Below are 22,672 nucleotides of genomic sequence, written 5' to 3' on the forward strand. Positions count from 1 at the left end.
AGACTTGTTCATTTCTCAGAAAAACCCAAACCCAGTTGCCTTAGAATAGTGACGCTCCAGCCCCACGGGGGCCGTGAGCTCCCTCCAGGGACCATGGAGAGCTGGGGACCGTCCTCCCAGAAGGGAAGATGCAGCCCTAGTCCCACCAGTGGCTCTGCACCCAGAGCCCAGCGCCCCCCCCCCCAGAAGCCCCCAGGTACGTCAGGATCCCGTCTCTGCCTGTCCGGGTCGGACGCCCTCCTGAAGAGCGCTTTTCACACCAGCCCCTGGCGCCGAGCTCACGCTCCTCGTTGCCTCTCACCTGGCGTCGAGGTTTTCAAACACTGCTTCAAGCTTCAAAGCTGAGGGACGCCGGCCCTGTGGCCAGGTGCCCTGGGGGGACACCCACTGTCCCACCACTTCCCGGCTGGGGCGACACCCGACCTCCCCGTCCTCGGGGTCCAGAAGGGGTGCCGGCAGGTGTGGTGGGGAAGTTCTCCCAAATCAGCAGAACTGCAGGTGGAGGCGGGTCCCGCATGCAGCCCAGGCGCTGAGCGCAGAGGTCAGAGCAGGGACTTCCAGGGCCACCTCCACTCCAGACTAGTTCTGCAGAAGGAGAGAGGCAGCCTCGTGGCTGGCCGAGGACACGTGAGACTGAAAGCCCCGTGCGTTTGCGCCGCCTCGGACCAGCCCCCGGCGGCCGCGTCTGAGTCTCACGGGCCCTGCGCCTAACGCTCTGCTCTTCCTCCGACACCAGGGATCCCCGGGCCCCACTGGTGAGCCAGGCCCGTCTGGGCCGCCAGGAAAAAGGGTAAGCGGTTCTGCAAGGCGCCCTGGCCCCTCACCCTCCCGTGTGCGCATGCCCCGCCCCCCCCCGCCCCGGTGTGGACCCCGGTGCCCCGTGCGGCCCCGATGAGGAGGTGCTTCTGTGTGAAGCGTGTTCCCCGCTCAGCCTCCTGCCATGTCCTCCAGGCTCGGGCCTGCCGGGCCAACGCGTGGCTCCTTCTGGGGCGGGCTGACGGCTGACGCCGTCAGTGAGCCCGTCCTGGGAGGGAAGCACCCATGGCGCCGGAAAAGCACCTGCTGCCAGGCCCAGCCTGGGAAAGTCAGAGCAAGCCAGGAGGGCGCCCGCGCGTGGAAGTAGTCTGTCCTTTTGCTGGTGCTTGGGGCGCCCTAGGAAGGGAGGCCCCCCACCCTCGGCGGCTGGAGGGATCCCCACCCCCACCTCCTGACGGACCCAGAGGCCTTTTCTGGAGCCGGAGTACCTGGGGCTCCTTCTAAGGATCTGGGAGGACCCCCGCGCCCTCACCCTGCCCCCCGGCTGCCCGCCCCCCACCCCGCACTCACCCCCTCACTCAGCTTCTGGGAGCCCACCTGTCACTCTTGCTCCTTCCAGGGCCCCCCCGGCCCCGCGGGCCCCGAAGGCAGGCAGGGAGAGAAAGGAGCCAAGGTGAGTGCTTTTCGGGCGGTGACTGTGACCGTGACCACGCGTAGACCTTCCAGAGAGCGCCACGGGCACCCTGGCCGCACGGGCGCATGTGGACGTGGTGCAAACGCACAAAGCCGCCGAGGCGGAGAGGCTGGCGGGTCCCCGAGGGAGGCCCACTGTCGCTGCCGACCTGCGCGGGGGGTCCGTCCTCTCCGAGGGAGGTGGCCTGGCTGGGCCCCTGGCTCGGGGGCCTCTGACCCCACAGGCCTGGTTGGGGGAGGCCCTGGTGCTGACCTGCTCAGGCCCCCGCTGCCCCGCCTGTGACGCGGTGACAGTGACAGGGCCCCCCGCGGGGCCGAGGACCGGGCGGGTGCGTGTGTGGTGCGGCGGGCATGCAGCCCAGCACCCAGAGCCCTCGCAGGCCGCGCTCCCGGGAGGTGCTGGGCTGGGCCCCCGGTGGCCCCGCTGCCTCCTCCGGGAGGTGCCCCGGCGTTGACTGAGACACAGGAGAACTCGCACAGCCCCACTTCTGCTCAGGGCAGGCGGCCGTGTGCACCGCGAACTGTGCGCCAGCCGTAACCACCACAGTGGCCGTGGTGGCTGGGAGCCCAGGTGACCGAGGACGTTAGTAAGATGGAGGACTGGCCAACGCAGCCTGTGGAAGGAGCCCTGAGAACTGGGGGCAGCCCTGGATATCTGGGGCATCTGGGCTTCTCTCTAAGGCTCCTTGGGGTTTCTGAGAAGTGGTCCTGGACTGGGGTGACCAGATCCTCAAGCATCGGGGTCCCACCCTATCCCTTTTGCTGTCCTGCAGGGAGAAGCTGGCTTGGAAGGTCCTCCTGGGAAGACTGGCCCCATTGGTCCCCAGGGGGCCCCCGGGAAGCCCGGGCCTGATGGTCTGCGTGGGATCCCCGGGCCTGTGGTGAGTGGACCCGGGAGACGGGGCAGGCGGGTGGGTGTGGCTGCTGCGCAAGGAGGCGCGAGGGGCAGGGCGCAGGGACGGGCCGGAGCGGAGCTCACGTGGAGGGCCTACTGTGTTTCAGGGTGAACAAGGCCTCCCCGGAGCCCCAGGCCCCGACGGCCCCCCCGGCCCCATGGTGAGTCACCGGTGCCCCCGAGGAGCCCCCGGCGGTGGAGGCGGAGGGCAGAACTGGGGATGAGGACTCTGATCCCTCTGCCTCCCCCCGCAGGGACCCCCAGGACTCCCCGGCCTCAAAGGAGATTCTGGACCCAAAGGCGAGAAGGTGAGATGGGGCCCCGGTGCCTCTGCAGTTGGAAATCGGGCCCCTCAGGTACCTGCGGCTCAAACACAGCGAGGTGCTGTGCATCCCCCACATCCGTCACGAGCTCAGGGCGGGGCCTGAGGAGCCATGACACAAGGGAAACAGACCCACGCTGTTCGGAGACCCAGTCGCTGCCCTCGGTTGGAGGCCCAAGAGGCCCTGTGGACGGGACCTGCCCTGGCTCGTTGAGGTGGCGGCGAGTGACTTGGGGGCGCTAGGCAGGAACAAGCTGCCACACCTGCGGGCCCACGTGGTTGGACACGAGGTGCTGTCACTGCAAATACCCTTTCTTTTCCCCACAGGGTCATCCAGGCCTGATCGGACTGATTGGACCTCCGGGCGAGCAGGGAGAAAAGGGTGACCGCGGGCTCCCCGGCCCTCAGGGCTCCTCTGGCCCGAAGGGAGAACAGGTGCGTGGGGCGCTGGCTCTGCGTCCCAAGGCCCGAGGCCCGTTAGAGCCGGAAGGACATCCCCGTGTCCAGATCGGGTTGGAACAGCTGAGGGGACAGGCTTGCCCAGGTGCACGGGGAGCTGCGGCAGAACCGGAGCCCGGCCTGGACACTGACTGGCCCTCCTGGCCCTGGTGGCCTCCCCCCAGCTCCGTGTAAGGCCCTCTGACCCAGCTGATTGCCCAGGAGGTCATCGGGGACACTTGGCCATGTTTGCCGAGAACGTGCTGGACCATCGCTCCTCCCTGCCCTCACTCCCACCTTGACCCCAGGTGTGCACACCTGGCCCTAGAGTTCCCTGGGAACCCCTGCAGCTAATTGGAACCCGGGGAACCACAGCAGGGAAAACCTTAGGCTGCGAGTCCTGCCCTGCCCGCACCTGGGATCCGCGAGTGGACTCCGTGGCCAGGGGAGGGCGGGGTGTGCGTGGAGGCAGGAGGGGGTGTGGTAGGCCAGCCTTTGCCTTCCCCGCGTCAGGGCCAAGGGGCCTCATTCCAGCGCGTGAATCACAGCTTCCCAAGCCAGGTGTGATGGGCCCGCATGTGCCCCCGAGCTGTGCCCCCTGCGGCCCAGCCTGACTGGAAGAGGCCACGCTGGAGGGCGTGGAGCCTGTGAGGCGGGCGGGAAGGTTGTGGAAGGGCGTCCTTAGGAGCCCCAGCCTCATCCACCGCGGTCTCCCCGTGGCCCTGAAAACTGGATCAGAGGCTGCAAACTCCGAGTGTGGGAAAAGCCACCGGGAGGCTGCACAGAAGAGACAGGACCGCAGGAGGCTCGCTGCCCCCCACCTGGGGCTTGCGCTGGTGGGGAGACCCACACCGTGAGCAGAGAGCAGCCCGCGGGGACCAGGCAGGGACGGGGTGTCGGAGCGACGGGATCTCTGTTTCACACTAGAGCATTAGCGGGGCTGCTTCTCGCTCCGTCGCCGCCCTGCGGCCCTGCGGACGCGGGGGTTCCTCCCAGGCCGGCCAGGGCGGCAGTGCCGGGGGGCTGCTCAGCCTCACAGCGGGCGTCCGGGCCCCGGAAGGAGCAGCCCTCGCCTGCGCGGCCCGCGCTGGGGGAGGAGGCCGCCCAGCACCGAGGCTGGTCTGCACGCTCACAGCTGTGCTCTCTGCTCCTTTCAGGGCATCACTGGTCCCTCCGGCCCCATCGGCCCCCCAGGGCCCCCCTGGCTTGCCGGTGTGTATCTGGGAGCGCGGGGCGGCATCCTGGGTTGCTCCAGGGAGAGCGGGGTGGGGGAGGCGCTTGGTGTGCGGCGGGAGGACGGGAGAGTCGGGCCCTCCCGGGGTTGGGCCTCAGCCGGGTGGGCCTTGGGGCCCCGGTGACACGCTCATTAACTCACATCCGGGTTCCACGCGACGGAAGCAAGGAAGTGGGGTCTCTGGTTTCAGGTTGGGGAGGTGATGGGGGAGCCTTTATCTCTAGGCACTTTAGGGAGCGTGAGCAATCCGTTCTAGGCTTTTGAGGAGTGGCTGCCTCCCCCACCCTCCCCGTCAGCACGAGCAGGGCCAGGCTGGCCCCGACAGGAGGAGCAGGGGTCAGGTCTTCTAGGCACCCAGCCTGGGGCCTCCCCCGTGTACTCCAAAAACATCCCCACAGCCTTGCCCGAAACCAGTCAACCCACGAGCCCCAGCTGGGCCTGGGCCTGGGTCCACGTGGCCAAGGTGGCCCCAGCTGCTCCGACACTGGCCCCTGCTGTGGGCTGCCAGGAGAGAGCTGGAGGGGGCTCCGTGCCAGGGCCTCTGAGGCCAGCACGCCCTCGCGGCTCCCTGACGCTGGCTGCCTGAGCTGTGATTTCCCTGCTGGGGAGGGTGGGAGGCTGACCCGGGGTGCACGGGACCCTGCTGGCCTCTGTGTGGGTGAGCGCCAGCTGAACCCCCACCTCCTCAGTCAAAGCCTGGACCCCTGGACGGGGGGCGTGGGCACGAGGAGGGGGTGAAGCCAGACCGGGCTTCTGCGGGGCTCTGGGTCACAGGCGGAAGTGAAGAGGCCACCTGCCATCTGATGCTCTGCCCCTCTCTCTGCAGGGCCCTCCTGGTCCAAAAGGTGCTAAGGGCTCCTCGGTAAGTGGCATCTCCCCTGACCGGCCCAGGCCCCCTGGGAGAGGGATGTGCACCCCCTCGGAGGAGAGCCCCCCTCGGGCCCCCCCCGGCTCATGGGGCCCAGCCCTTCACCCCCTTCTCTGCCCCGAGCTCACCTCCAGCCTGAGCCGTGGAGACTCCCAGCCTCACAGGGAGGGCTCTGCCCCCTCAGCTCGGGGCGTCTGGTCCCTGCACGTGGGACTGGGGAGGGGCCCAGCTCGTCAGACGTGTCCCCCGGCCTTCTCCCCCTGTTTCCGGGCATCGTTCTGCAGCTCAGGGTGGGCACCGTGGTCAGGGCCGGTTCTCCTCTCTTCTCCCCTAGGGTCCAACTGGCCCAAAGGGTGAGGCAGGCCACCCAGGACCCCCCGGCCCGCCGGTGAGTAGCCCTTGAAGACTTGGGAGTGGGGTGGGGGTTCCCCTAATGCCAGGGGCTCACAGGAGGCGTCTGCTTGTGTGGCTCCGCCTGAAGTGCTGTGGAACCTGCAGGTGTGTGGCTGGCAGGGTCTGCCTCTGGGTAGAGCCAGGGACACAAGTCGGCCCAGGCGTCTCCCCCTCGGGGGGTTCTGGCTGGGGAGGGAGGGAGAGGGGGGCACTAACGTGTGTGTATGCACGTGTATTTCTGTGTGCGTGTGTGCACGTGAGTGTTTTGTGCCTGCGTGTTTGTGTGCATGTGTGAAGTGTGTGCACACGTGTATGTGTATGTATCTGTGAGCACGTATGTGTGCTTGCTTGCGTGTGTGCATGTGTGCGCACACGTGTGGGTGTGCGTGTGCTGTGCTGTGTGTGTGCGTGTGCATGCACTGTGGGGCAGGGCAGCACTAGACAAGGCCCAAGGTGCAGGGTGGAGCCCGGGACGAGCAGGGGAGCGCTGAGCGCTCTGCAGGGCACCCAGCTTTGGCAGTGCTGCCTCACCACTCCCTTCTCCATCCTCGGCCGGGGCCTCCTGACACAGCCCAAGGAAATGAAGGCTCCTCGAATCAGCAGGCAATACTTCGGCCCGCTGTGCGCAGCCCCAGGCTGTGCTGCAGAGGCGGGAGGAGACCCAGGCGCTTGGAGCCTGGCTGAGGATAGAGAGCGAGGACGCCAGGCCAAGGCCATGAGCCGGAGCGTGTCTCTCTTGAGAGAAGGACAGGCGGGCGAGGCCGGGCAGTGTGGGAGCTGGGCCCCGGGGGTGCAGGTTGGAGGAAGGAGTGCTCAGTGCCGGAGAGCCTGGCCTCGGGGATGGGCGTGGAATGTTCCAACTCCAGGAAAGAAGGAAGGAAACTGTACTAAGATGGACAGGCGCCTGCAGCCCCGGCGCCGGGCCCCAGGGAGCCCTCTCGTCCTCTCCCACCCATCACGGCCCCTCTTCTGCACCCAGGGCCCCCCAGGCGAGGTCATCCAGCCCCTGCCGATCCAGGCGTCCAGGACCCGGCGGCACATCGACGCCAGCCAGCTGATGGACGACGGGGAGGGCGTGGAGAGCTACATGGACTACGCGGACGGCATGGAGGAGGTGTTCGGCTCGCTCAACTCCCTGAAGCTGGAGATCGAGCAGATGAAGCGGCCCCTGGGCACGCAGCAAAACCCCGCGCGCACCTGCAAGGACCTGCAGCTCTGTCACCCCGACTTCCCAGACGGTAGGGGCCTGGGACAAACAGAGGGGCCGGCGTGGTGGGAGGGACCAGGCACCTCACTCAGCCTCGGCGTCCCCACGTGCGGTGGGGCACAGGGGTGTCTCCCCCTCGTCACCCGAGGAGGCACCGCGGTGGGAGGGAAGGCCGTCTGGGGGCCCGGGGAGAGAGGTCAGGGCTGCGAGGCCGCACGGAGCCGGGTTCTAGGCTACCCTTAGCCGTGGTCTGGCGGGGAACCTGCCCGAAGCCGGAGCCCTGTGTCCTCACCTAGAAGATGGGAGTGAGACACGTACCTATTGGGGGGCGTGCACGAGGGGCGTCAGATGCCCCGGGCCGGGCCTGGCCGAGCACTGGCTGCGGCGGCCGTCGGGGTTAACGCTCGTCCTGGTCCTTGATGTCGTCCTCGGGAGGCACCGTGTAGACCCCAGAATGTCATCAAAGGCGACCCGTCCGCCCTCACCGCTAGTAACCAAGCACCGCCTGCCGTGGGAAGTAAAGCCACGCTCGCTAGCTGCTTCTCCCCTGGGGGGTGAACGTCTCCCCTGCGAGGTCTGAGGCGTGTCCCTGGTTCCAGTTGACCCTGAGCCCAAGTGCTTGACCCTCCAGGAGTTGGCCCGGATCACCTCTGGGTTCCCGTCCACCCGCCTGCAGGCTGAGCCCCGCTTCCCGGTTCCCCAGAGCACGTGTCCCCGGGTCCCGGGCCCCGGCCGTGCTCTTGGTGATCAGTCTGTCCCCGCCTGTCTGTGGGGCCCTGAGACGGGCCCCGGAAAGGTGCGCGCTGTAACTGCTGAGCCGAGACGTCGCAGCCGCTTCCGGAACCACCCGGGGAGCGGCTCTGACGGGCCCGCCGCCCTCCCTGTCTCTGCCATGCAGGGGAGTACTGGGTGGACCCCAACCAAGGCTGCTCCCGGGATTCTTTCAAAGTCTACTGCAACTTCACAGGCGGGGGCGCCACGTGTATCTTCCCCGACAAGAAGTCCGAGGGGGTGAGTACCCGCCGCGCCGCCTCCCCTCCCGGCCGGGCCGGGCCGGGCCGGCCCCCGCTGCGCCACGTGCTTGCGGCTTTTAGAATGAAAACCAGAAACCGGCCAGCTCCCAAATCAAGCCTTATTCCCCCCAGAAGTAGACTTGGATTTGCTTTAAAAAGAATTTTCTAGTGATGGGATGGGCTTCATGCGTCCTCGGTTTGCGGAAGGTCAGAGGGGCACGCTGCTCACGGGTGCCTTCCACCCACCCCCGGTGCTGGGGTCTCAACCACGGGGGTCAAAGCCTTAGCAAGATGACCCTGTGGTTCTGACCTCAGGCCCACCTGAGCCCCACGGAAGAACTTCCGGGGCAAAAGTGACCCAAATGCGTCTTTTAGAAGCGGGTGTTTGCGGAATTCTTAGGGTCAGCTGCCTTCCCGTGCTAGCTGGTCCTGAGTTGCATTGCGTTCCTTTAAAGTCCGTCTAGGAGAAATTTTTGGTTTTTCGAGATTCTGATCCATTGAGATTCTGTGGCACGTCAGTTGAACAGTCACCTCCGTGGTCCTTCAGCAGCATCACCTCTGGTGGGGTCTCGGTGTGTGTGGGCGGGTGTGAACCATGTGCCCGGACGGGGCGTGAGGATGGCGTGTGGGTGGCGTGTGGGTGTGCGTGTGGGTGTGCCCGGGCGGCGTGCACTGCTGTCTGTCACGCACGCGTGTGGGACCGAAGCCACTCTGGCCCAGGACAGGTGAGGCGCCGAGGTCTCCACCTGGGAAGGGCAAGGCTTCGGCCGCAGCGCCCTCTGCCTCCGCCTGAACACACCGTCCTCCGTGATGTCCCTCGCCGGTGGCTCCCTGTCCCGAGCCCCAGACCGAGGGCAGCGCTTCCTCTAGAGGAAGAGCGGCTACGTCCTCCTGGGCACGGTCCCCTGTCCCTGAGTGTCACTGTCACGGCGGGGCATGCTGGACCCCCGTGGGCCAGAAGGAGCCGGGGCTCTGCGCTGACGGGGCCAGTTCGGGGACCCCTGTTTTATGATTCGCGCTCCCCCAACCTGGAATTTGAAATCCTCGGGAACCTGCAGTTCTGGCAGCAAAATCCGTGGGTTTCGAAAGAAAACCCGAACCTCAGGACCCCTGCGCCTGACGGGGGCGCAGGAGGAAACTTGGGTGGAAACTCAGGAATCTCACAGCCTACTTGCGGCTGTTTGTCTTCTTCTGCCAGCGGCCTCGATGCTGGAGGACTGTTAGGGCCGCCCACCCCAGACCCCTGGCAGGTGGTGGGGCAGGGCGGACGGCGGGCTTGGGGCACTGCGTGACCCCCACCGCCCCTCGCGCTTTCTTGCCCGCATGCTGCCCAGCAGGGGTCCACGGGGCCTTGGGCTCAGCCTCGTGCAGGCTGAGACCCTCTGCCCAGTCGCCCGGGCTGCAGGGCAGTGGGACAGGTGGGGGCGGAGGGCAGAAGTCCGGGACGAGGCCTGCGCCCGCCCACACCTCTGGCCCTGCTCCCTGGAGGCCGCCCTGAGCTTTCTGGGCTCGGCGCTGACAGCGGCAGGTGCAGAGCCAGAGCGAGAGGGTCCTGAGCGCGGGGTTGCAGGCCGGGCACACTCCTCCTCCAGCCGGGCCCCTTTTCGGGCTCCCCTGCATGAGGCCAGCTCAGAGGAGGAGCCAGGGGATGGGGACCAGGGCCCAGGGTCCAGGGAGATGACCTGAGGGATGCTGGCCGCAGGCTGGACCAGTGGGCACTTGTGTTCTGCTCCGGGTCTCTGCACCTGCAGCGAGCAAACCGCAGGCGGTGGCGGCAGGTCCCCCGCTACGGGAGGGGTCGTTCCTTCACCCGTTGCTTCCACGGCACGCCCGAGGCCCTGCTGGGAGCTAGGCCGGCCTGTGGGCGCTGTGGCCCTGCCCTCTGCAGAGCAAACGCCAGGCGGGAGCCCCTCCCTCCCAGGAAGGGCCAGACGCTCGGCTTCCTGCTGCCGCCTCGGGGAGGCTCTCTGGACCGCAAGTCCCCCTAGTGCTCACGGGGACCCCCCTCCCGGGCCACTCTCCCCCGGGAGAACGCCCCACCACACACTCACCAACACTCACACACACATCCTCTGTACACACGGCACATGCAGAGACACACACCACACCCACACTGAACACACACAGATATACACACACACCGCACACTGCACACCGCACACACAGACACACACGCCGCACCACACACCACACTCGTACCGGGTACACACGCACCACGCCGTACACACATATCGCGTATGCACCCACCATACAGAGACACACACACGCACACCACACGCCCAGCTGGACCCCAAGAGGGGCCCCTGCCCACTCTGTCCCGTGTAGAGGACTTGAAGATGGAGCCACGCCCCTCGGGTCAGAGAGAATGCCCACCCATCTTCCCTTGGCCCAGCGGGAAGCGTCCGTATTACCCTCAGTGCCCTCATGCAGGAGAGTGGGAACCACTCACTCAGCCCACCTTTGTTCACGCCATGAGCATTCCCCGCAGTTGCGGCGTGCCAGGCTCTGTACTGGGTGCTGGAGACTCAAAACTGTTGAGACGCAGACTCTGATCGTGCACACGAAGCAGATGGCGGCCCCCGGGAGCACCAGGCTCCCCTGTCCCGATCACGGTCTGGGCTCCGCTGTAGGGCGAGCGGCCCTGCTCTGGGGGAGCCAGGGCGCCTCCGGGAGCCTCCCCGGCCGGCCCGCCGTCTCGGCATCTCCAGGAAGGCAGGACGCAGGCCCGCTCGGCGGGGAGAAGGCGTGTTCGCAGAAGGGGGAGCATGTCTCCAGGAGGCAGAAGTAACCCTGTCGTTCTGTTTCTCTCCCTCCCCGCCCCCCTCAATGTTTAGGCCAGAATCACTTCTTGGCCCAAAGAAAACCCAGGTTCCTGGTTCAGTGAATTCAAGCGTGGCAAACTGGTAAGACGGCCCCCGACTCCTGTGCGGCGTCGTTTAAACCCACCCGTCTCGTATCTTGCAGAGTAAGATGGCCCGCTGGCCCAAAGAGCAGCCCTCCACCTGGTACAGTCAGTACAAGCGGGGGTCCCTGGTAAGTGGCCACAGGGCTGCCTGCTTGCGGCACGGCCTGGCTCGGCTCTGCATGGGACTAACCTCCCTGCCCAGTGCCACTCCCGCTCTCGCCGCCGGCCAGACTGCTGCCCGGCCGTTGACCGCCACTCAGGCCGGCGCCCCTCCCGCCACCCAGCGAGGGTCCAGGTTAGCGGGGAGCAGCCAGGTGCAGGTGGAGGACGTGAGGGTGGCATGCAGGGCGCCAGCGCCACAGCTGGGCGCTGCGGGAGTTGAGACCAAAGGTGCCAGGAGTGGAGGGTTGATTTTGCTAGGTCCCAGGGGACAGCTCCGGTGACGTGGGTCCTGGACCATTAAACCATCCAGTACTTCCCAGGACCCGCCCACCAGTGCCCCGCCCCGGCGGGGCCGTCCCGTTGCAGACGCGCGGGGCTTCTCCGCTGCGTCCAGCCCCACTGTGCTGGTCCCTGTGTTAGCTTCTGGGGAGCCAGTCTTGAGTCGTCCCAGAGGAGAAAAGCAACTGGCGTTCCTTGAAAGAACCGAACGTGGTGCTTTTCCAGACAGCATAGAGCCCGAGGCCGGCTTGAACCCGATCACGGGAGGCTGGTGGCTGCTTCTGCGGAGCGGAGCGCTTCCCCGAACACCCCCGGAGTCGGACGTGGGCCCTTTCCTGGAGTAAAGGGCAGAGCTCTGTGCTCCCTTCCCGGCAAGCGAGAGGACCAGGCTCCGGGCGCGGCCACGCCGCCGACGTCACGAGAGCTCCCTTTGTTTCCTGTGTGCCCCCCTCGGGCTGGTCGTCCCACCTGGAAGGGCATCCTTGTTCACCTGGAAGCCAGCTCTTGGGTCTCAGGACTTCCGAGCTGGCCCTCCGCCCTGAGCCGGCCTCCCCGCGTGGGGAGCGGGCACGTTTCCCCTGCACCCCAGGACCCCGAGCAGGACCTTCCAGCTCACCGGCCTCTGCCTGCCGCACCCCGAGGACCGCTGGTTCTGAGACCCGGGGGCGCTCCGAGCTCATTGTTCATACCTCACGCGCTCCGTGCCATCTTCCCAGTCACCCCAGTTCTTCCCAGACACTGAAGGCTCACGCTCGCCTCGCCATGTTGGGCACTGCCTCTTGCCTTGCGTCTGGACCGCAGGCCCCCTCGCCTCCTCTCTTTCCTGCCGTTTCTCCTCCCCTTCACCTCCTTGGCGCTCTCCTCAGAAAGGAGCAGCTGGCACACAGAAGGACCTCACGTGGTTGCCCATTCGGTGGGGGGGGGGGCAGTGACCAGTGCAAATTGAGTCAGTGGACAGAGCGCGAGGGTGGTGGACGCAGGGCTCAGGGGGAGAGGGGTCCTTTCCACAGCCGTGGAGGTTGCCTTCTCCAGACAGGGCCTCCACCGCCCCCACCCACCTACCTGGCTCCGAGGGAGCGGTGACAGGACCGCCGCTTTCAACCACCAGCCCAGAGCCCGCCTCCTCCTTGCGTCCTTTGTTTCGCACAGTCGGCCAAGGATGGCGGTGCAGGGAATTTCCTGGGGAGATAGCGGCTCACCTTTTGCACTTCCCCACTGCATCGTTTCCGGCTCCCCTGACTCTCGGAGTGGACAGGGTGTAGATGCCAGCTCCCTGCCTGATGAAACAGGTGCTTTTCTGAGCTGGCTGCCCTGGGCGTCCCCCATGGAGATGGTCCTGCAGAGCCCCTTCCCCACCGGGAGGCCAGGGCTCACGCCGGGGCTCTGGGATCCAACACGGAGCAGAGGCTCCACCATGCCAGCCCCCCGGGTACCCGCCCGGCACTGGTGGCTTCAGGTCCTTCTGTGTCCAGGGCACCGCCCGCCCCCCCCCCCCCCCCGGCCTTTCTCTGCGCATGCGTCCCTCCTCCAGTCAGTCACCGTCCGTCCAAGAGGAACCCCGACGGCCCGGACTGCGGTTGGTATTAACTCTCTCTCCTCAAAGCCCAGCTGGAAGTCAGTGTCTGGTGGCCGCGCGGGGAGCTGGCCGGCGCTCTGCGCCCTCCCCACCCCGCGGGGAGGCAGCGGGCTCAGGCCCCGCCCACCGCCTGCAGCTCTAGTCGCATGTGTGTTTCTCTAAATAAGTGGACGGCGGCAATTTAAATTCTCCCTGGTGTGTTTAGCGTGGCTGTATTTTGGGGTGGGGGGCAGGGTCCGAGACACAGCGGCCAGCGATCCCATGGGTGCTGTCAGGAGGGGACCCGCACCCCCTCATCTGCTGGGGAGACACAGTGGGCCGGGCTTGCTTTGCTGGGTTTGTGAGGAGGGCCTGGAGGGAGATCAGATGTTCCCCAGCCCCGCTCCCTGGCGTGGCCAGGAGCTCAGAAAGACACAGAAACAGAGACCCATCTCAGCCCAGCATCCGTCCAGCCAGCCGTGCTGAGAAGTCACTTGAGAAGCAGCTTATCCTCTCCCGGGTGTCCCGTGCGGCTTTGCGGGCAGAGGGCAGAGAGGGGGCCTTGCAGTGAGGGTCCTGTCACCGGGCGCCCCGGCTGCCCACTCAGCGGGGGCCAGGCTGACCACCCCAGGCCCCAGGCCCCAGGCCCCAGGCTGACCACCCAAGGCCCCAGGCCCCAGACCCCAGGCCCCAGGCCCCAGGCCCCAGGCTGACCACCCCAGGCCCCAGGCCCCAGGCCCCAGGCTGACCACCCCAGGCCCCGGGCCCCAGGCCCCAGGCTGACCACCCCAGGCCCCAGGCTGACCACCCCAGGCCCCAGGCCCCAGGCTGACCACCCCAGGCCCCAGGCCCCAGGCTCCAGGCTGACCACTCCAGGCCCCAGGCCCCAGGCTCCAGGAAGGCCTGCTCTGCTCCCACCTCGAGTCCTCGCCCAGGAGGGGGCAGGGTGGCCTCTCCCCTGTGCCTCTGGGAGGGTGCCTGCTCCCCCCAGCCCTCTGGCTCTTGGCCACGTGGCCTGTGACCCTCTCACAGGCTGGCCTTCCTCGCTGCAGGCCAAGCACCCCTGCCTCACGCCCAGCTGGCCTGCTGCTCCCTGAGGCCTCCTGCCCTTTCTGTCTCCAGTTCTCACGGCCCCAGCCAGGTCCTTGTGCATCACGGATGCTCAGCCGATGGCTTTCATTTACTAGTGTGACCTAAGGAGCTCCTTGCTTCTGCTGGCCTTGGGGCCCAGCGACAGGGATTTACTGCCAGGCCCTTTCCCCGGGGTGCGCCCTGTCCAGGCTCACCAGGGGCCTCCAAGTCAGAAGGCCAGCGCTGCTGTGAAGGGCCTTAGCTGGTAGGAAAGGTGGACGCTGAGCCAGGCCAAGGTTGGGGAGGGCACCTAACCCCGGCAGGCTTCCTGGAGTAGGAAGCACGAGCTGAGCCCTGGAGGGTGAGTGGAGACCAGCCAGGCAGAGAGGAGTGGGAGGGTTATTTAGGTCCCTGAAAGAAATGAGGCGTGGTTCACTCTGTCCCAGGGAACTCCCGAGAGAGCCAGCGCGGGCTGGCCTGGGGGCCTGGGCTCACCGCACATTTCCAGGCATTGCCCTTGGCAAGGCTGACCGTCCAGAGGCCACAGTGCATGACCAAAGTGCACGGAGCCCGGGCAGTGAGGACGAGGGGCCTTGCCGCTGCGGTGGGTGTGTCCCCTCACTGCTGAGTGCCCCTCCCTGTCCCCCGACAGCTCTCCTACGTGGACGCCGAGGGCAACCCCGTGGGCGTGGTCCAGATGACTTTCCTGCGGCTGCTAAGTGCCTCTGCTCACCAGAACATCACCTACCACTGCTACCAGTCGGTGGCCTGGCAGGACGCCGCCACGGGCAGCTACGACAAGGCCATGCGCCTCCTGGGCTCCAACGACGAGGAGATGTCCTACGACAACAGCCCCTACATCCGCGCCCTGGTGGACGGCTGCGCTGTGAGTGTCGCCCGGGCGGGCGGGGGCCGGACGCTCAGTCTGCACAGCTTCCAGGCTGCGCTGGGGCGCGGTGGGGCCCCCCGGCGAGCGTTGGGGGTCTTCCCGCGGTGCTGGGCTTCGGAGGGCAAACTGAGGCCTGATGGCAAAGCCCCGCGGCTGGGCGGTTCCGCGGAGCGGGCTCGGTCAGGCGGGGCAGCGGGAGGGTGGGGCCGCGGGGTCGCCGCTGAGCAGGACTCGGCTGGACCCAGGTTCACGCTCGCCTTCTCCCTGGATGGCCCCTGGGGCCAGGCTGGACTTCACAGCCCTTTTCCCCCGTAAGGATCTAGTTACAGCCCCTCAAGGCGTCCTTGGGGTTAGAGGTGCGTGTGCACGAGACAAGCATGAGGCCAGGGCACCCAGCAGAGCGGCTTTCTTGAAAGCTCAGCCTCCCTCCCTGCTCCCCGGCCCTGGGCCTGGAGTGGGTCAGTCCTTCAGACGTGGTGGTGCCACGTGCAGACCTTGTCCCTGCGCGCAGTCAGAACGATGCACTTCCTGGGGAAAGGGGTCCAGGGGCACCCGGTGCTCCGGCCGTCCAGCGTCAGTTCACGCTCCTGACGCGAACCCCGGGCTGCTTCCAGAAGGTCACAGGGCACCACATGAAACTGTCCCTCCGTGCCTGCCTCCTGCAAAGGAACGTGATCATAGCGCCTGCTTCCAGGGCTGTTCCAGGAGGAACGTGCCTAAAAGGCACTCAGAGCCGTCCTTGCTGCCACGAGCCCTAGAAGAGCCCCCGTTCCTGTGACTGTGTTTAAAGACATGGGCTCACTAGCAGAGGCAGTCGAAGTGGAGGCTGAAGAGAAATGAAGCCTCTTGTGGAGGAGAGGCTGGCCCTGGGGGACGGAGCCTGGACTGGGGCTTTGAGCTTCCTAGTGTCCACGGCAGAAAGGGAAACACTCTGGTTGGCCCAGGACAAAGCATCTGGTAAAGGGGCAGATTGGTTTTCCAGAAGAGGGGACCCTTCCCTGGAAGAGAAGGCTGGAAAAATGCATCTTATGAAGGACCCTCTGGGGTGAGAGGGCAGGCCGCCCCAGCTTCCTAATCCAGCTCAGAAAGCCTCCTCTAGTCTTTTTCAGTTGAAGTCTAGTCAGTTTGCAATATTGTGTCAATCCTAGCGCACAGCACGATGGGCTCCCCACTCCTTAGAGCTTCCTGGGAAGATCTGGGGGCCCCCATCCCTCTCTCTCGGAGCCCCTTGCCCAGAAGTTTCCAGCAATGCTGTCTGACTCAGAACCTGACCTCCTGGCTCTGCGAAGTTCCCAGCAAGGTCCAGCTCGGACCGAAGTCCTCTCCCTCTGGCCCAGCGTCTCCTGGTGGCGTGGGGATACTGACAGCATTGGGGGCCACGGCCCACTGGTTGGGCCTTTCAGGACGTCACCAGCCTCCGTGCACCGAACTCCACTAAGAGCCCTGCCCACTCCTGCATGAGAACCACTGATCAGGGTCTTCGCTTTATTTTGTGGATGCAGTGACCTGCCAGGGCCCTCAGGCGGTGGCAGAGCTGAGTCTCCTAACCTCGCTGCAGCATCTTCCCACCATAGTCCCTTCCTGGCACAGCTGCACCTTGACTGCCTCCCTCTACGGGGAGCTCACTACCTCCACGGGCCACCCAGGCCCTGGTTGTGAATTCTCGGTGTTAGGAAGCCCTCCTGAGAACTGAGCCAGACTCTGCCTGTCCATCGTTTCCACCAGTCGTCCCCGTTCTGCTCCCTGAAATCACACAGAGGAAGCCTGGTTCCAGACGGCAGTTTCTCAGCCTTGCAGGCCAGGTGACCCCTGTGTGTGTGGCCGGGGTATGAGGGATCCCCTGCGCTGTAGAACTCTGAGCAGAATTCCTGGACTTGGCCTGCTGGATCTTCCACCTGCTCAGTTGTGACAACCGGAAGTTCCTCCAGACATTGCCACACGCAGCCCCAGGGGCCAGGTTGCCCCTGATGGGGAGCTGCCTTTCTGCAGGAAGGACAGTCAAAGGTTTGGGGGAAGCTCCGAGGGCCGGAAGCGCCTGGCTCCTTCATCTCCACTACTTTATCTGGAGAAGCCAGCCCTGCTGCCCAGGGGCCCCCAGGGCTGAGGTGCACATGAGGCCCCGGCCACAAGCTTCTTTAGAAAACCGACAAGGCGGATCCAGTTAGCTGCCCCAGCGCGGGGTCCTGGTGGTCCTTTCTGAGCTCTGCGCTGGTCCTCTGGGCATCTCCGATGCAGGACAAGGCCAAGCATCATGGAACATCCAGACTTGGCCCTCGGCCCAGGGGAGGACCACTCCCTCCTCAGAACACTTTCACTTCTGGAGAGAAAAGAGTCTGTTTTGGAGAAGGTGGAGCAGTAGTGACTCCAAACCCTGCTGATGGCGGGAACGGGACCAGCGAGGGGTGCGGGGAGGGGGGCTCGGCCAGGCAGCACGGAGGCGGCCTCAGGGTGCTTCTGGAGAACAACGCAGAGTGGCCAGTGTTCTGCTCGCCCCAACCCCACCCCCAAAAGTTCAGCCACAGCTGGAAAAGCCCTGCCGCTCCCAGGCGATCGTGCAGGCGGCCGGCGCCCTCTCTGCATGCTGGTGGCAGGGAGGCCCGCCTGCCTGGAGGCCGGCCTGATTCACACTAACAAGCTCCAAGGGTTGGGATTTGGACGCCGCCGGGTGGACGGGGGGCTGGCTGTGTCGCGTGATGGGCGGGCTGCCGTGGGGGCAGGCCCTGCGGGGAGGCACAGATCACCGGGCAGGAGGCCAGATGGGCCACGCCACAGAAACCCCGTCGTTCACGCAGCTCTGCGCACCCCAGGGGGCTGTTGCGGCCTGTGTTGGTTACTCATGCCCCAGGAACAAGGGGGCCTGGAGCAGCTGCGCGCTGGCTGCCTGCTCACACACGACCCCTGTAAGTGCTCAGGTGACTGGGGCCCCCATCAATCGCGGAGGAATCACCCCACCAGCTCGGTGAGAGTGGGGGGCCCTCCTTGCACCCGCGCTCCCTGACGCTGGGAGACGGGCCGGCAGGGGAGGGGTCGCCTTCCTGGGGCCGACTCTCCCAGTCAGAAGCTGAGGCTCACGTCACTCCCGGGTTGCACTGCCCGTGAACTCGGATGCTCCGGGTGCTAAGCGGGTTGGGCAGCGCGGGGTGCCGACTCCTTCCAGCAGGCGCTCCTCCCCCGAGCCCCCCGTTCCCCGGGCCTCAGTCCGCCCCGCGCTCCTCTGTGGTGGGTGGCTTGTGAACTTGGAGTCCTCTCTTCCAAGTGCAGCCCAGCCTGCTGGCGCCCCGGGAGGGCCAGCCATTGTTCCTGCTGTCTTGGAATTCTTCCCTTTTGAACCCGGAACCCCTGGTTCCAGGGAGCCGCGCTCCCGGCCGGGCGGCCTCGGGCAGACCCCTGTGGAGCAGCGGGAGGAGGGGGCCCAGCTGGCGGGGGCGCGTGGCCCAGCCTGCCCACACCCCTCCCGGACTGCGGGGGCTCAGACGGTGCGTCTCGGGGTGAGCTGCCTGCTCCCCGTGCCGTCAGGGACAGGGCGAGCCCGGGGTGGGTTCTCGGGGCCAGGGCGGGTGTGGCGGGCGGGCCGTTAACCCTGAGCCCCAGCTGAGCGGCACCCCTCTCTCCCCCCCAGACAAAGAAAGGCTATCAGAAGACCGTCCTGGAGATCGACACCCCCAGGGTGGGGCAAGTGCCCGTCGTGGATGTCATGTTCAATGACTTCGGTGACGCGTCCCAGAAATTTGGATTCGAAGTGGGGCCGGCTTGCTTCCTGGGCTAGGAGCGGGAGCCCGCCCCCAGAGCAACCTCGTGACCTCAGCGCGCCGCCTGTGGGTGTCCTGGACGGTGAAGGCCCCTCGTCCCCCCGCCCTCGTCTGAGCCCCGGCCCCGCGCCGGGCCCGCCCCTCACCCAGAGAGAGCAAAGGGAGAGAGCCGCGTCCCCACCCTGGAGCCGAATCACATGACCTAGACGTCCCACAGCCGCCGCTTCCTCCGGCCCTTCCCTCTGCGCCGCACTGCCCAGGGAAGGGGACGGCCGTGCGTCCTGCCCCGGCCCGGGGTCTCTTCCCGGAGAGCCCACGGGGTGCGGGAGGGGCTGCAGTGTTTGGAGATCACGGCGTTTGGTTTTTTTTTTTTTAATTCAACTTGAAGATGTGCGTTTCCCCTGACCTTCAAAAGTCGTCCGAGGCCGGCCTTGCAAAGGTCACCCCGCCCTCCAGAGCCTCCGTCTTAACAAGATCCATTCACGGGCCAAATGTCATTCCACACGTGCCTTTCCGATGGATTAAAGGTGCTTTTGTTTTTGTGAGTTTTAAGTAAATATTTGTGTTGTATTGTCGTAACGTTCAGTGTCCCTGACTTTCAATCACGCACGGGAACCCAGCTGCAGTCCCACTGGGAGAATTGGACAAGCAGGTGGGGCGTCCATTCTGGGATGCAGTGCAGACCCCGCCTGCTCCGGGGTGGGGGATAAACGGGAAGTTTGCCAGGGCAGCAGGGACTCACCCCACCCCTGAAAAGGCAGGCGCCAGTGCCCTTTCAGACACATTTTTGATTAGCTCTGGATTTTTGTTTTAAAGGGGAGAAAAAGAAAAAAAGGATCCTATACATTGCCTTTCCCACGTACGCTTAGAGGAAAACACAGACTTAAATTCATTGCAACTGCTTCCTTTTTCCACTTCCCTTCCTGCAGAGCCAGGGCAGGGAGACCCCCTTTCCTGCAGACGATGATTTAACGACAATTGGTGCTGATTTTTACGCTCCTCTTTTGTGGTGCTATCTGTTGAGATCTCCTTGAAGGCGGCACTGGGGGCACCCGGCCGAGCCGTGCCCCGTTCTCCCATCTTCCCCGCTCCTGGCTCTCGCCCCCACCACCCGGGGTTTTGCCAAGGCTGCTGAGAAGGACTCAGGTCCGCTCGCTCTCCTCCCCGATAGCGGGGACGCTGCCCTGGGCCCGGGCCCGGGATCAGGCTGCGCTTCCGTGATTTGACAACACACACGCACGCGCCCCACAGACGCTCTCCGTGTGGTCCGCGTGTGACGAACGTTTGTGGTGCTAATATCTGTGTTTGTTCCGAGAACTGAATTGAAGCTGCATGGGGCGTCTCAGCTGGGCTGCCGTCGGCGTCTCGGCAGACAGACAAATGTGCAATGAACTCTGAGTCCCTCCGGGGCTGCCAGCGGTGCCTCGTCCCCACCAAAGCAATTTGGAGTTTTCCATCTGCAAATGTCCCCAGGCGCAGGTCTCAGCTGCGAGGGAGCTCGGGGCTGGCCGGCCCGTCCTGCCCCCTCCTCCCGGAGCAAGGACCAGGACCTGCAGGCCGGCGAGGAAAGGCAATCCCTTTACTGTGAAAAGCTGCCCTCGTGCAATGCCCTTTCCTTCCATGACGGGAGAAGCCAGACAGGCCCTCGGGAGGAGCCATGACGGGTCCCGGTTCCGGTGCTGCCCTCGCCCGCCCCGCCCCGTCGGAACACGGCTCCAGCCTGGGAAGCCCCAGCAAAGCACCCCGGGAGCAAGGGAGCACCGCCCGTGAGGCCTTCCCGAGGGCCGAAGACCCAGGCTCGCTCTCGCCGAAGAGGAGTCTGGCTTCGAGGTTCTCCCAGACCCTGGACGCCAGCGTCTGCTGACGGCCTTCTCCCTCATCCCTTCAAAAGAAAAGCCATATCAGAGCGGTGCCGGCCCGCGGCCTGCGGGCTCTGTCTAGGTCATGTGATTCCGTTTTGGTTTCTCGTCCCGCCCGAGTTCTCCTTTTATTCTGTCAATCTTTTCCTTCCGTTGGTCCCTTTGAAGCCGTTGTAATTTGTACTGAAGTCAAAATGTGTCCCATTCGCCCCAGAACACTTGGCTATGGTGTATTGCAATAAAATTACTTCTTATATTTGCAGAAATCCTTTTGGCGTAATTTTATTTTTTTTCCCCTCTTAATCTATATAATCGGACACGTGGACAAAAAGTAAAAGCAAACAGTAAAAAGAAAACCCACGGTGAAGATTAAAGACACTAGGCCCTTTAGAACAGAATGTCAGATGACACGCCGTGCGTCCCCTGAAACTCCAGCAGACATGTTCATACATTTTAACTGTAATGCCCAGGAAGGGTGTTTTTACGAGATCTTAAAGCTTTGTAACAGAGGAATAATTGTCGCTGTTTTTCAATAAATCAAGTTTACTGTTTCCACCGTCAACAGATGTGATTGGCTGTCTTCTTAAGTATGACCAAGGCCTTCCCCTGCTTAGACTGACATGTGGCCCCAGGCTCAGTGACAGTAGGAACTCTCAGGTCCTGGCAACGGTCTCAGGAAGAGGAAAGACGGCCCTGCCCAGGCCGCGGGAGCTCTTCTTCGGAGGAGGGGGCAGTGGGCCTCCCACGGACAGAGCTGTTCCCTGGGGCGCCCTCGGGATGTGGTCAAGCACCAGGCCTCCAGGCTTCCTGGGGGAGTTTCCACAGCCTTGAACATCCAGACCTTCAGGGTGTGTGGGGCGCACCTCACCCTGGGCAGTCGGCGTCCTGGGGCCGCAGGTCCCCGCGTCCCCCGCTCTGCCGTCCAGCTTCATAGTGGGGTTACACTGCCCAGCCCCCGGGGCCAGAGTGGTGTGCATGGCTCGTCCTGGCCACTGACCCTGAGCAGAAGCACCGGCAAGTCTGAGGTAGTCGTTCCCTCTCTGGTCACCAGCCATGAGCCTCCCCGGCAGGTTCCCAGAGGGAGCTGTCCCCGGCCAACCTGCCGTGAACTTGCAGCAGGAGCCAGACGCACATTATTGTCATTTTCAGCCCCTGATGGTGGGGACTGTCGTTGCCGCGGCAACACCTAGACTCCATGGCTCTCAAAGCATGGTCCGAGGGCCAGCGGCAACTGCGTCACCTCCTCGCTAGAAATGCAGGCTCCCAGGGCCCTGAGGCAGGCTTTCTGCACCAGACGCTTTGCAAGAGGCCGCGTTATCTGTGTCCTGACAAGGCCGCTGGGTGATTCCGGTGCTCACGTGGGTTGGAGATCCACCGGCCTGCACGGTCCTGGGGTAACGGGAACGGGCAACCAGAGCGGGGAATTCCCTTCGCAGCGACAACGTGAGCTGGCGGGTCCTGCTGTCAGGTGGTGCAGGCGGGGACTGTCCTCAGAGGATGGAAGGCTCCCTGTCTCCAGGGACAGAGCACGAGGTCAGATTGCTGTTTGCTGCCGGCGAGGGCTTACGGGCGGTCACAGCGTGTGACCTGGGGAGAGGTCGTAACGAGGCCAGTGCCGCAGGCTGGGCGCGCTCGTCCGCACTTGTCCTGAAAGGAGGCAGCGTGTGCACACTCGAGGATTTTCAGAGCCGGAAAAGACAACTTTCTCAGCAGCCACTGAGATGCTAAAGACGAACCTGAGAAACGCTTTGCGGGACCGACGCCGAGTAAGCACGTCCGTCACAGGCGGGAGCGGCGCGTCTGCGGCCGGAAGCCTCGGCGCCGTCACAGCACCCCCCGGCGGCTCCGGAATCAGCTGGATCTCCCGCCAAGCCGGCCAGGTCTGCAGCTGCCGTGGGGAAGCCAAGACGGGGGCCGGCGGGGAGGGCGGGAGCGCCGGCCCTGGGGGCCGGCTGGAGCTGCTCGCCTGCAGGAGGGAGGAGTCCTACTCGGAGCCACCAGCCTGGCCTGAGTCGGCCGCCGAGACTGACAGTGACTCCCAGGCCGCCGGGGCTGCACGGGCCCTCCGGTGCCCCACCGTCTGGGTGAGGGACACCCGGGAAGGCCAGGGGCCGCCTCCCCTCACTGGAGGCAGGTAAACCTCGAAGGTGAGGGGCTGAGCCTGGGAAGAGGGGAGGGAGGAGGGTAGCGATTGAGACCGTCGGGTCCCGTGTGAGACCCCTCTGGGGTGAGGCCGGCAGAGCCCCCGCTTCTCTGCGCCTCTTCCCTGACCCTGGAAACCTGGCTGTGGAAGCTCCTGCCCGTGGCGGGGCTGGAGGATGAGAGCGCGTGGGTGCTGGTGCAGCCCGGAGCCTGGACCCAGCAAGCGCTCCCACGGGCTCTTC

The 22,672-nt window shown here is 65.3% G+C and overlaps 1 protein-coding gene across 4 annotated transcripts in view; it reads left to right on the forward strand.

Moving 5' to 3' along the window:
* Positions 1-20,850, forward strand: part of COL5A1 (collagen type V alpha 1 chain) — a 143,373-nt gene extending 122,523 nt beyond the window's left edge. Inside the window, exons 53-67 of one of the 4 annotated variants that reach the window (XR_004319580.1) lie at positions 737-790; positions 1,376-1,429; positions 2,223-2,330; positions 2,452-2,505; positions 2,599-2,652; positions 2,994-3,101; positions 4,262-4,316; positions 5,165-5,200; positions 5,541-5,594; positions 6,579-6,837; positions 7,705-7,817; positions 10,654-10,722; positions 14,444-14,677; positions 18,300-18,956; positions 19,359-20,850. Coding sequence is in view for 2 of the 4 variants with exons in the window: in XM_032478890.1 (XP_032334781.1) it covers positions 737-790; positions 1,376-1,429; positions 2,223-2,330; positions 2,452-2,505; positions 2,599-2,652; positions 2,994-3,101; positions 4,262-4,318; positions 5,165-5,200; positions 5,541-5,594; positions 6,579-6,837; positions 7,705-7,817; positions 10,654-10,722; positions 14,444-14,677; positions 18,300-18,446 (1,401 nt within the window). In the remaining 2 variants the exon portion in view is untranslated. Of the gene's footprint in view, positions 1-736; positions 791-1,375; positions 1,430-2,222; positions 2,331-2,451; positions 2,506-2,598; positions 2,653-2,993; positions 3,102-3,289; positions 3,413-4,261; positions 4,319-5,164; positions 5,201-5,540; positions 5,595-6,578; positions 6,838-7,704; positions 7,818-10,653; positions 10,723-10,783; positions 10,853-14,443; positions 14,678-18,299 lie in introns of those variants that run through there. The other 3 variants (XM_032478890.1, XM_032478891.1, XR_004319579.1) reach the window with 3 other exon arrangements.
* The last annotated feature ends 1,822 nt before the right edge of the window (positions 20,851-22,672 follow it).

The sequence above is a fragment of the Camelus ferus genome, chromosome 4 (assembly GCF_009834535.1).
Source record: "Camelus ferus isolate YT-003-E chromosome 4, BCGSAC_Cfer_1.0, whole genome shotgun sequence".
NCBI lineage: Eukaryota > Metazoa > Chordata > Mammalia > Artiodactyla > Camelidae > Camelus > Camelus ferus.